Source organism: Plodia interpunctella, chromosome 15 (assembly GCF_027563975.2).
Source record: "Plodia interpunctella isolate USDA-ARS_2022_Savannah chromosome 15, ilPloInte3.2, whole genome shotgun sequence".
Classification (NCBI taxonomy): Eukaryota; Metazoa; Arthropoda; class Insecta; order Lepidoptera; family Pyralidae; genus Plodia; species Plodia interpunctella.
The window spans coordinates 1,018,151-1,032,355 of record NC_071308.1 but is presented as its reverse complement, the minus strand read 5'-3'; the positions used below and the strand labels follow the sequence as shown (position 1 = coordinate 1,032,355).

General features: G+C 35.0%; 1 protein-coding gene across 1 annotated transcript in view; it reads left to right on the top strand.

The window, feature by feature from the left end:
* The first annotated feature begins 5,191 nt into the window (after positions 1 to 5,191).
* Positions 5,192 to 14,205, top strand: part of LOC135309857 (adipokinetic hormone/corazonin-related peptide receptor variant I-like) — an 11,552-nt gene continuing 2,538 nt past the window's right edge. Inside the window, exon 1 of the mRNA XM_064436440.1 lies at positions 5,192 to 5,473. Within this exon, the coding sequence (XP_064292510.1) occupies positions 5,192 to 5,473 (282 nt within the window). The remainder of the gene's footprint in view (positions 5,474 to 14,205) is intronic.

Genomic DNA, 14,205 nt, shown 5'->3' with positions numbered 1-14,205 from the left:
TATAACTAAACTATCGGTACATATAAGACTATAATTGATACTAAATAGTCCTCTCCTATTTTTTCTCGTAAATATCTCCTATCCACAGGCATAATGCAGTTACACACAGTTATATTACAAGTATACCTAGGCCGATTACGAAATCTTAATAAGTTTATGTACAAATATAATTTATTCAAAAACTCGGGATGGTCAACTGAACCATTTGCTATCCTTATAACAAAATAGACATGGCAAATTTAACGACTCAGGCTCAGAGGCGGCATAATGATATTCGCGACAACGCACATCGTAAATGTTAGATTTTACTTTAGTTTTATAATCTACAAAATGCAAGAATCTTTCCTGGATCTCTATTATAGAACTCATAACCAATATTTCTTATTTTTAACGGGGGTTAAACGAAGCAAAAAGAGGGGTAGCTACTATAATTTTAACGTGTCTGTCTGTGTATCTGTCTGTGGAATCGTAGCTCCCAAACGGATGAATCGATTTTAGTTATAGATAATTTTAATTTTATCCCGAGTGTTCTTAGCCATGCTTAATGAAAATCGGTTCAGCCGTTCAAAAGTTGTAGCGAAATGAATATTGAATGTCGGGGAATTTTTAATTTGTCTAACAAATAAACTTGTTCATAATGTTATTAGGACAGCAAAATCTTTAGTCTTACTTAGTTTTTCCGTCGAAAATCTACGAAGAATACAGGAGATGTTGTAAATTTACGCATTTGTATACTTAAGTCACTGTCGCTTTTATTATAACTTCGTACAGATAATTACCATAAATTACTTATTTATCATAATGATGTTATTACCATATTATTAAGATGATTGCGAATGCTTGAACTTAATTAAGTGTCGCCGTCAAGTGACAACGGCAAACACAATTACAAAAGAGCGCGTTCCCGTTGCTCACTGGCGCTGCGACGTCCTGCGTCACGTTGACGTCCGTCGACGGATCAACGCAAGAAAAACGTAGACATTGTATGAAGTTTCATCGTACACCAATGCATGTCGTTGTTATAAAATACTTCGTCGTGGCGACGGAACAAGACTAGGCAATGGAAACATCAGGTTTATACTAACGTTACTTCTTGTGTTTTAGGTTCCCTTAGTCAATTGCTGCTGTAGAATTTTTAACTGATTTGACGACCTCCGTGGCCTAATAGCCACCATGCCGGACCCCTACACTGGAGGTCCCGGGTTCGATCCCCGGTCAGGTCAACATGGGAAATGATCTTTTTCAGATTAGCCTGGGTATTGGATGTTCATCTATTTATGTAAGTATATGTTATAGAATATAGTATCGTTGAGTTAGTATCCCATAACACAAGTTTCGAACTTACTTTGGAGCTAATTCAATCTGTGTGATTTGTTCTTATATATTTATTTATTTATTATTCTTAGGATGAGTTTCACTGTCAAGCCGCTGACGTTTAGACAAAATGGTGTACTTTGCGTTTTTCTGCGCTCGTTGGTGCCTATCATGCCAGAAGGGCTTACCATTTTTGATATATCTTCATCATCAGCCTTTAGCCTACATATGTAAATTATATATGTACTATTATGTATATTTTAACAGTAATATATTTAACTCCAATTATTTTAAAGCATTCCCTAAGAGATCGTTCATTAGAAAAACATTACATTGTCCTAAAAATAAGAGCTTTGAAGAAATATATTGATTTCTTCGTCACACATTCCAAAACCTAGATAAAAATAGTCAATCCCAGCCAGACGAGTCATTGTATCTTCATCGCCTACGTATATTTCTTCCTTTATCACAAACTTCGAATTAATTAAACTGTTTTCACGGATCTAACAAATCGAATCTTTAGATTTAATCAAACTATTATAGCAAAGCGTTGTTGTCCGACTAAAACTGTGTGTTTAATGCAATGTATTTAGTGTTGTGACTTATACTCATAACATATATGTGTATATATTATGTATATTTGTGCATTGCAAAAACATAATTGTTATACAAAAATAAATGCGCACATTCTCCACATGTGTGTGTGTCTATAAAAAGACAGACCGCTATATAATCCGTGCTATAATTACTGCACGGATTTTCATGTGGTTTTCATCAACACATTATGTGTTATTGTATTACTGAGAAAGGTTTGTGTATAATTTATTATGTTTTTGTCTGAGCGAGGCCCCGGGGCGCAGCTAGTTGTATATAATTTCATCTCACAAATTTCCTGGGGAATTTGGGAGGTATAAATTGTAAAATACTTTAGATTTCAAAGGTGGGGTCTAAATGTTTACTCTTGATTTATAGTATACTACTAGCTTTTGCCCGCGGCTTCGCCCGCGTGAATTCCATCAGTATTATTTTTATCGCGTACTTACTCTGTAAGACTGGTAGACATATACGATTCAAATATTACATATTTTTTCTCATCTTCAGTTCAATTTCCTGTTTCCCGTTACGTGTCCCGCAACGTGTCCAATCCCGCTTCCTGCTAAATTAGTCCCATAGGGATTCGAAGGGATTGAGTGTTAATTTTCAGAAAAATCTAGAAACACGTATTCATTAACTTGTAAACAACTAAAAGCCAAATTTTCAAGTCACTAATTTCAACGGTGTAGAACTTTCATTTAAAAGTTTTTCACCCATTTCAACCCCTTCCGGGTGGAATTTCTAAAAATCCTCTCTTAGTGCTCACCTACACTTCCCAGGGAACCTACATGCCATAATTTCAGCTTCCTACGCCCAGTAGTTTTGGCTGTACGTTGTCTGTGAGTCAGTCAGTAACGCAAGAGTTTTATATATATATAAAGATTTATTTAATTATTAAAACGGCCAGTAGGCTGTTGTGTAAGCCACAAGCCTAGATGTCTAGGCTTGCGGCTTTCCATTATAATTAATTAATTGAAATTAATTTATAGCTCGTTAAATATAAATACAACACAAGTTGATTTAGTTTTACTAACAATAAAACCGCGAATTTAAGGATAAAAAGGGTTGTATTCTATACGTGTACCAAATTTCATAACAATCGGTCCAGTAGATCTTGCGTGAAAGAGTAACAAACATAACCATACATCCTCACAAACTTTCGCATTTATAATATCAGTAGGATTTATCCTTTATCCCTTACACGTGGCAGACGTAGAAGAGTTGTGAAACTCGAAAACTGTTAGTAGAATTAAAAGTCAACAATTTCTGTCTATTAAATTAATCTAGTTTTTAGCCCTTGATTTATTTCTATAATCAGCGCGGGCAGGTCGAAGCAACACATTATAATAAGTTTTTCATTCGCTGCCAGACCAGCATGGAGTCATTCCCGAAATTCCCACAGGGGCAAATGTCAAGGGGAAAGTTGTGAACATAATATTGAGTATGAAGAGAATGTGCCAAGGTTCACAAAAAATATATTATGTGCAATGACTTGCGTACCTACATATCCATGATTGATGGGTTTTTAATATGTTTTGGTCTTGGAGTGTGTATCTCTAAAACTAGTATCATTACACAGTCACAGATATGTTCTCTTTTTAATTAGCAAATGTTTATATATTAGTTTTTTTTTTGGTTAAGTAACATCACTGTTAACGTAACGTGAAACGGTGGTGGCGTAATGGTTAAGACGCCCGCCTGTGGATCAAAAGGTTCCAGGTTCGAATCCTACTCGTGCCACATGAGTTTGTATACCAATCTGACTCATGTATAGTAGTTTTCATCGGCCACCACTTGCTTCCGGTGAAGGAAAACATCGTGAGGAAACCTGCACACTGGTTGATTATTAACATATGTGTGAAATGGAGAAGGCAATGGCAAACCACTCCATTACTAATGCCAAGAAAATTGTTATGTGTGTTTAATTCCACGTAATGACCACGACCCTCAGCCATACTATGAAGAAGAACGTCATTGTGCTTGTTTCTGTTAAAAAAAGATTTTATTCATTTATTTTTATTAAAGATTCTGCCTTAGATTTTCACCAAAAAACTTCTATAAGTTAATTCGAAATTTGTTAGAAAATTAGTTTTGATAGAAAGTGGTAAAAGTTGTAAAAAATGTTACACGACAAGTTAGAAAAATTCTTTTAAGTTTCAAATACTAATATGTAACTTGGAAACCATAAGCCTCCAGTTAGTCAAGTCATATTAGCGTGTTATAAATTGAATTTGCTACTTATTATAGTGTTATTGATGAAAATATACATACAGACATTAATAGATACATTTTATCGAACCAAAAGCTTTTGCCCACGCCTCCGCCCGCGTGAATTTGTAACAAAAATGATTTTCATATAAACTTTCATCCTCCCATTATAGACATTAAGGGATTGATTTTTGAAAAAAGTAACCTATTTTTGAAATATTAAGTATTTCACTACATCTATACTAAATTTTATTAAAAGTGTTTAGCGAAACAGACAGATAGACAGACAGACTTTTGCGTTTATAATATTTTTATTACTATGGATACTAAACTCTAACAGGAGAATTTGTATTTTATTTCAAAACATTTTAATCAGAATTTGTTTAGGTAGCCTGGAAGAGATTGTACTAGCGATAAAGACATCTATTTTTAAATCTTTCTAGTTAACTTGTTCAAAATTATATCTTATTTTTGGTGCAATAAAGTGTGAATTTGAAGTGTAATTCCTCAGGCTGATCACATGTCACGGCTGAGACTAAACACTAATCAACTAGTTGCCTCAGGAATTGTAAACAATACACATTCGCTACTCTCATTCATTCGCGGATTCCATTGACGCGCGTCATACGGTTCTACGGTGCTACGGTGAACGCCCGCGTCGTAGCAGCGGCTCGTAGCCGCTACGAAGTTCCGCTACGGTGATACGCGGTTACGTAGCTCGTGCGTTTTTGGAAATAATCAATGAATATCTTCGGAAATAAATAAAATAATATTGTATAGTGTTATGAATGTGTGTTTTCCAGTTATTTAAGAATAAAAAATAATTAATGTTATAGTGTTGCTGTATGTAATCTAAAAGTACATTTTAAAATAAGTATTAGTTTTTAAATTATCATGGAAATCATTTATGAACTCGCTGAACTATTACTATAAAAATAATACCTAGTAAATTCGTATAGAGCAAAAGTGTTCTGTTAACCAAACTATAAATATCAATTTAAATTAAAATCTTAATCGCATAACTTCCAGTAAAAAGATGGCTTTGCTACTTACAGTGTTTAAATAAACGTCAAACATGCTCAAAAATATAACACACTATGACTCGGAAGTTTTTTGGGACTACTTGAACCCAGAAATAACCATGAACAGCACAGCTGGTACCGAGGTCATCCCGTCACCGGACCAGGTGTTCGTGACGGCGGTATATAGTGCGCTGCTGGTGGTCGGGGCCCTGGGAAACGTGGGCGTGTTCGTGTCTCTGATAAAATCGCGACGGAGGAAGTCGCGAGTCAATCTGCTAATGACCCATCTGGTTGTCGCCGATATGATGGTCATTTTCATCGTCATTCCATTGGAGGTAAGTATTTAGGAGTTTTTTTTATAGTATACTAGGTGTTATACTAGGTGTAGCCCGGGGCTTCGCTCCCGTGGGAATTTTGAGATAAAATATAGCCCATAGCAATCTTGAATAATGTAGCTTTTTAATGGTGAAAGAATTTTTGAAATCGGTTAGGTAGTTTCGGAGATTATCAACCTCAAACAAAAATTAAAACTTACAAACGCTTGTACCTCTTTGTAATATAAGTATAGATTTGACAAACGTACGAGCCAAAGTTGCTTACCATTAGGCAACCCAAACTGTTGCTTTATGGTAAGCAAGAACCACAGTCCATGGAAACCAGCAGCTCAATAAGATCCATTCACTTTGTGACTTTTTGGGGTTTTTTGTCACAGTACCCTGTAATTAGACTGCCTCTCTTACTCTTCAAATCAGAACACAACAATATAGGCGCTGTTTGACGACTGAAAAAGGCGACTGTGAGGTAACCATGCAGACGACCTTTGTACCAAGTTCTGCCTCTGATATACTTATATCACAGATTATATAATACTTAGCTGTACTTTCTGTATGTTGGTTAGTTTGTAAGTTGTGCTAAAGTTACCAGCTTTCGTCCCATCTTCATAGTCGTATTCCTCATGACGGAGGGTCGTAGTCATTATTTGGAATGAAACACACATAACAACTCTCTTGGCATTATTAATGGAGAGGTTTGCCATTGCCTTCTGCATTTCACACACAAGTTAATAATCGACAAGTGTGCAGGTTTCGTCACGATGTTTTTTTCCTTCACTGGAAGCAAGTGGTGGTCGATGAAAACTACTATACATGAGTCAGATTGGTATCCAAACATGTGGCACGAGTAGGATTTGAAAATGGGACTTTTCGATCCGGCGGGCGTCTAAATCATTACACCGCTTCCTGGCAGCAGAGAAGAAACAAAGAAGTGCTGAATTCGTCATTCAGCACTTCTTTGATGATGTAATAATTACTAAAACAATGCGAAGTGGAGACTGGAGCAGAAATAGCAGGAAAGCTAAGCCGAGCTTCGATGCTCTAGTATGATAATATATGGTTTTAATTAGCAACCGAATACAAATATTCGTTCATTTTATAACATTCAAAGAAAAAAACTTACGAATATGCAAATTGAAAATGTGCAATTTGTTATTTCGTTTGCTTTTGTTTCGAATTTTCTTAGAATTAAAGTAAAATTTATAATAAAAATATATTTTTTTGAAATACTTTTTATGTACTTTACCAACATATTACATAGTATAAAACAAGGTCACTTCCCGCTATCTCTATATGCTTAGATCTTTAAAACTACACAACGGATTTTTATGTGAGTTTTTTCATTAGATAGAACGATTTAAGAGGAAGCTTTATATGTTTGACTAGCAGCCAGTTTTGGCTTCGCTCGGGTAAAACATAAACACCTAAACCTTCCTCAGAAATTTCACTATGTATTGGTGAAAACCGTACAAAAATCCGTCCGTTAGTTTTTGAGTATATCACGCACAGATAGACATACGCGGCAGAGGACTTTGTTTTATAATATGTGCAAGGACATTGTATAATAATGCGCACGTGCGAAGCCAGGGCGGGTCGCTAGTAATATTATAAAATATGCTCGGCTTTTCACGGGGTCGTTTGTCACTAAATAGTTTAAAACAAAGTTGTCCGCTTTGTATCATTTCCTACATGTACGCTTAGATCTTTAAAATTACGCAACGGATTTTAATGCACGATTTTTTAAATAGCATGATTCAAAATAAAGGTTCAAAGAATGATTTTGTTTTATATAAATACCTGGTTAGTTAATCTAAACTAAATCTAAACTAACATTTTGGTAGATGTTTTCCGTCCTATTCAAAAAAAGTATGTTTTGTCACTATAGCACTATTACACACGGATTTAGCACTTGTTGTACAGAGTATCTACTAATTCCATGCTATTACAATATTTAACATTGACAGAACGAGATAATTTAATTGGCATAAAATATAAAGTATATTTTCTCTTTTATGAAAGCAGTTACCACCTCATTAGGACGTCGACTCTGACCTTTTTTAATTCATCTTAAAGAAGCCCAATCAATTCATTACGAGATGAAGGCGTGTCCAATATTTGACACAAATTGTAATTTTCATTCAGACGAGAATCTCTGAAACTAACTACTTAGCAGCAATATAAAAAAAAACAGTTTACGCAGATACAGTATCCCGTCTTTATCCTCGTTGTATACTACTACTAGCCGCCCGTCCCGGCTTCGCTCGGGTAAAAACATAATAAATTATACACCTAAACCTTCCTCAGGAATCACTCTATCTATTTGTGAAAACCGCATGAAAATCCGTGCAGTAGTTTTTTAAGTTTATCGCGAATAGACAGAAAGACGCGCTTTTATATATAATAAAACAGTAGAAAAATAAATTCCTGTACAATGAATAAATTGACATAAAAACAAAATTAGGATATAGAGACACTATAACAGAGTAAGAATTTGAAAAAAATTCTGTCTGTTTGTCTGTTTGGAAATCCTGGACGGATAGTTCCGAAAATTAGTGTGTACTAATTTTCGGAACTATCCGTCTAGGATTTGAATGAAACTTTTTTTGTTATATAGCTATTAAGCCTGGGCAACATATAGGGTATAAATAATTTTGAAAACTGGAACACCTGATGGAGAACAATGATGGTACAGCTAAACTATAGGAAATATAGAAATGACGCCTTAACAAAAGTTGTTCATCCTGATGAGCATTTCCTGTTGATGTATAAAAATCGAAAATCTGGAACACCTGAAGAAGTCATAATTCTGTATGTATAGCTAGGTAGGTACATACAGAAGAAATAAATAAATATATTAGGAAGCTAGCCCCAGAGTAAGTTCGAGACTTGTGTTATGGGATACTAACTCAACGATACTATATTTTATAACAAATAATATATATATATATATATATATATATATATATATATATATATATATATATATATATATATATATATATATATATATATATATATATATATATATATATATATATATATATATATATATATATATATATATATATATATATATATATATATATATATATAGATAGATAAACATTCAAGACCCGGGCCAATCAGAAAAAGATAATTTTCCACCATGACCCGACCGGGGATCGATCCCGGGACCTCTCGGTTCAGTGGCAAGAACTTTACCATTGCGCCACCGAGGTCGTCAAAGATAACAGAAGGAAATTACACTGTGTCTGTACAATTAAATGTAACTAATAATTTTGACTCCTTACTAAAATTTGTTCGGCCACGCGAACAAAGCCGCGGGCATTAGCTAGTAGGTAGTATATAAAACACTAAATCATGCCTAGTAACAGACTTACTTTTATTAGAGATAAACATATAAGGAAAAAAAAATAGATATCTGAATTGAATTTTCTTTGTTAAAAGAATTATCTTTGATAAAAATATAAAAGATTTTGTATGTCTTTAAAGTGACAGCGTTATTATTACAAGGAAAATCTGAACCGATTTTATTTTTGTCTTTATGTAGATTTGAGTATAAGAAATTTCTTATATCTGTTACGGCTAAACTCCGAAGAATTACTGCATCTAGATCTAGCCGAAACGACAACGGCTATAACTAGGTGTAACCAACAGAGACCGGCTGCACCCAGGTCTCACTTATAGGGGATTATCCGTAATATCAATGTTTCAATATACTCACGAGAACATTTCCATTGTGGGAGTGAAAATAAAATATGCCAGGTGCTTCTTAATTCACTCGGATTGTCAACGTTAATCAAGGGAAAGGGCTTTAAACTAGAGATTCCTTTTAGTCTGGCTACTTATCACTATTTCAGAATTGTAAAAGCCAATCAAGGGAAAAGTTATAAATTGAAGATTTATCTCATAGTTTGGGAACCCCTGGTCTAGCCGCTTATAAACATATCAGAATTGTAAAAGCCAATCAAGGGAAAGGGTCCTCCAGTCCGGAGGGAATGCTAAAAGGAAAACAAAGAAGGATGTATCTAATGCCCACATGAAAGCTGAACCCATTATAGGTAATTGTGTTATGATCTGGGTTACAATTTCAAAGGCGATTCCAGAATATTACCGTTACATATGTTACCGGCCAAATCCGATTTCAGGATAAACTAGTTTTGCCTAGGCCCAACTAATTCTTCCTACATGCGGTAGGATAAACTGGTTTAGCCTAGGTTATACTAGTTCATCCTATCGCATGTAGGAAAAATGAATTTATCTTAGGCCAAACTAGTTTCTCCTGATAGAAATAAACACACTCAGATTAAACAGGAATGACCCACTCTAAATTAATTTAGCCTAGTCCAACAAGCTTAATTAAATAGTATTTTATTAAATTTACCTATTTATTTCGTCTTTATAGATATTCTATAATGTTTAGACTAGGCCATGCCAGTTTATCCTGAGAGTGTGTATTTCTATTAGGATAATCTAGTTTGGCCCAAGCTAAACTGGTTTATCCTATAGGGCTTAGGACAAACTGGTTTAGCCTAGATTATACCAGTTTATCCTATCGCATGCAGGAAGAATTAGTTTAGCCTAGGCAAAACTAGTTTATCCTGGCGTCGGGTTTGGCCGGTGACATATACAAGCTGAAGTGGTTATGACTGTCAGAACGTAACTATGTTATCTGCAGCTAGCGGCAAATCCATTATTTTGACGACCTCGGTGGCGCAGTGGTAAGGTTCTTGCCACTGAACCGAGAGGTCCCGGGTTCGATCCCCGGTCGGGTCATGATGGAAAATGATCTTTTTCTGATTGGCCCGGGTCTTGGATGTTTATCTATGTATGTATTTGTTATAAAATATAGTATCATTGAGTTAGTATCCCATAACACAAGTCTCGAACTTACTTTGGGGCTAGCTCAATCCGTGTGATTTGTCCTAATATATTTATTTATTTATCATTGAGAACCCACAGAAAATCAACCAAAAATTACATTATTGTATCGAAATAACCTTTGTTTATTAGGTATTTATATTTTTTTTTGTGGGTTGATGGCATGTTCTCAATTTAAGCTATTGTAAGCTGTATACAAACTTATATTAAAGTCAAATAAAGTAAAATTTTGTTTTGTTTTTGTATGGTTTTCACCAATAGATAAGTATTTATTTATTTATTTATAAAGTCACTGCACTAACAGTTGCCCAAGGCGTGCCGTGAGCCAAAAATATACGTTAATTATTATTATATGACAAATAATTTATACACGCACACAAAAATCGTCTCAATTTGTCACGGACACAAGGTAATAAGTAGCATGAGAGTAGTCGGATTAGGGCCGAAAATTTGTATGAAAACTTTTATCTCATTCGGTTATAATCGTTCGTCGTCTTTAGGCCTTATCTGTGATAGCTTTGAATTTGCGAATACAGGCCTGAATTTCAAACAAAAACTCCGCTTGTTTGGAATGTTAGTATGTCAGTATATATGATGGCATCCAGTGTACAAACACAACAAAATGCTTTTAACGAAATTCTGCCTTTGAACAAGACGATTTGAAAAATATTACAAATATTATATGAAAGGAATTCGTTTCCACGTATCTTTACGAGTTTCTTCCGTACTGTTTGAATACATAAACCATTTAGCCTTAAGGTTAAATGGAATGCTTGAAGATTATTTAATAAGCTGCGGCCTCTGAAATTTAAAAATTAACTAACTACCTAGGTACTCTGTTTCGATTTCTGAACTCGATCTGTGTAGGTACTTAGTTTCATTAGAATATGAAGTTACCTTTAATTTAACTATCCAAATATGCTCTGTAACATCGATCGATGATTTCCAAAAGAAATTTGCGGTGAAAGTAGAACGCAAATTTTTTACTTTACACACTTAAAGTCAGTTCGTCAGCTATCTTTTATCGGAGAATTAGCGACTGGGTGCAATATCCTGCTAATATTATAAATACGAAAGTTTGTGAGAATGTATGTGTGTAAGTATATATGTATCTTTGTTACTCTTTCACGCAAAATGTACTAGATCGATTGTTATTAAATTCGATACACATATAGAATATAACCTGGAATAACACATGGGGTACTTTTGTTTTCGAAATTCCCAGGGGAGCGCAGCCCCAGGGACAGCTAGTACCTATACATATAAAACTTCATCTTAAATGACTTTATTAAAAAAACCCACGTAAACAATCCATATTAAACTACTAACATAGATAGGTTCAATTTCGTTAATATGAATACACGAATCCGAATCCTGGTATTCTACACAATAGAATTTCATGTCTACTGTCCCACCCACATGCTCTCCTGTATGACATGACGTCAAGAACGCGTTCACAGTCTCGTCGCATGCACAGAAATCTGTAAATTATGTAGAAAGGACGAGCAATTTCATTACTTCTGTCAATCGTTAGCCGCATTCTGAAGACCCTTCTCTTATTCAAACACTTTTAGGTTTTAAGTATTTATTTCTCAAATAGAATATACAATATTCACTTACTGAGAAACTATGTCTAATATACATGTTAATCGACGAGCATAACAATTAATATTCACTTATAACTAACATGCAAAGCAATACTTACAAATATTATATTGGGCGTATCGTACTTACAAATATAATATAGTATGAAACTGCGGGTATGCCGAACAAACAAAACCAAAGAAAACTTTAGAGAGACCAGAAGAACAACCTGTGGTTTCTTAATGGTTGGATAATCGCATTATATCTACGGCAGGGTAAACACAGAGCTATGAAGGTTGTTGTCCTGTATTAGACCCACACACACTAATCATTAATTCCCTTTCATGAAACGAAGGGACAACACTCGGACACGGCACGCACTAAGCAGTTACAGATCCGATGACATAAACGAAGATACAGGTACAACACACCCAGATCTGCAGATAAATAACACCGAATAATACCTACTTCCTCGATTTAATCCCAAAAAATCTAGCATCGAAGTTCGCATCATTTTCCTCCAATTTTTATCGATGCTAATTTCCAAAAGAAAAAGTTCGATCGGTCGATGCGTTCGCTCGAAATTACGTGACGGTGATTTTAGTAATTGCAGAAACTGTGACCTGAACCTAAACCTACATAAAAAAAAAAATTGTGCCATGTAAACCCGACCTATTAATGAGATCTCGCTCTATTTGACGAGAGCACCGGACTTTTTGTCGTCATAAATTTATGAGTAATTATATTTTTACTTAGAACGATGTTAAAAACGTAATGGGTTACATAACGTACGTCCCTCAGCGAGTATGTGAGCTATTATAGTTATACTCAAAAGGCTATAATAGCCTTTCAAGCAAGTCCAATATAATAACGCTTTCAGAGCGCTGTTGCGGCTTCCTTAATAGTGCATCTGCAATGTGTGCTGAGGCAATCACAGACACACAGACGGTTTCCACGCGCTCGGGCGTGAAAAGTCGGCGTCTATGCTTCACAGGGTACGTGGAAGCACCAACAGTATTCTGTTGACTGTTAGAAATGGCTTCGCACCCGTAATTTTTTCACGGGAATAGTAAGGTTTTTTTGGGATACAAATTCACCCAACAGTGTATAGCATTTCAGACATATTATTACATTCTTATTATTTTACATTAATTTTTTTTCTCCTGTTAGCTTTTGAACAACAATTTAAACAGTTCAATTGTCTTTTTCAATTCAACAATTGAAAAAGACAATTGAACAACAATTGGATCGCAGTACGATCGGGCTGTGCGTGAACTGAGTAGTTAAATGTGTATCCCCACAGACTTATTAACCTCAAGTATATCCCTCTCGTGGAAGGTGGAAACGGTGGTGGTGTAAGGTTAAGACGCCCGCCTGTGGATCGAAAGATCCCAGGTTTAAATCCTACTCGTACAACATGAGTTTGTATACCAATCTGACTCATGTATAGAAGTTTTCATCGACCACCACTTGCTTCCCGTGAAGGAAAACATCGTGAGGAAACCTGCACACTGGTTGATTATTATTAACTTGTGTGTGAAATGGAGAAGGCAATGGCAAACCACTCCATTAATAATGCCAAGAAAGTTGTTGTGTGTGTTTTATTCCACGTAATGACCACGACGTGTGTATATGCAAAGACTGTTATTAGTTAGAATTAGGATTAAAACACGTGCTGATGACGTTTCTAGTTATTATTCAAATATCTGTGTTGTGTATGCAACTAATTGCATAGACAGATCAGTATTAGAGGGGTGGCATGCAATATGTGGGAGTATTCAATTCTGAGGTCAGAACTGTATTATGCGAGACCCTTTTACAATGTGAGGAAATCGAAATATTCTATATATAAACAATAAAAATACTGTATTCCATTATCAGTATAATGGAATACCGTAGTTTTATTGTTTTTTCTACATTAATCCTACTATTATATATATCTGTATATATAAAAGAACAAGCGTTTTTTTACTAATCAACGCCCAGCCTAAACCACAGAAGCTATAAACGCGAAATTGGGCAATAGTTTTAGTAGGTTATTATAGTGCTAAAAATAAGAAAGGAATTTTCAAAATTCGAACCCTAAGGGGGTAAAAATTGGGTGTAAAATTTGTAAGAAAAACAACGAAAATCTTTACTGATCTACTTGACAATTGACATAAATGGTATGCAACAAAAATAATGAAACACGTGTCTCAGGATTTCTTAAAATTTGACCTTTTGGGTAGTTAAATGAGGGTGAAAAGAAATAACGAATAATCCATAACGAA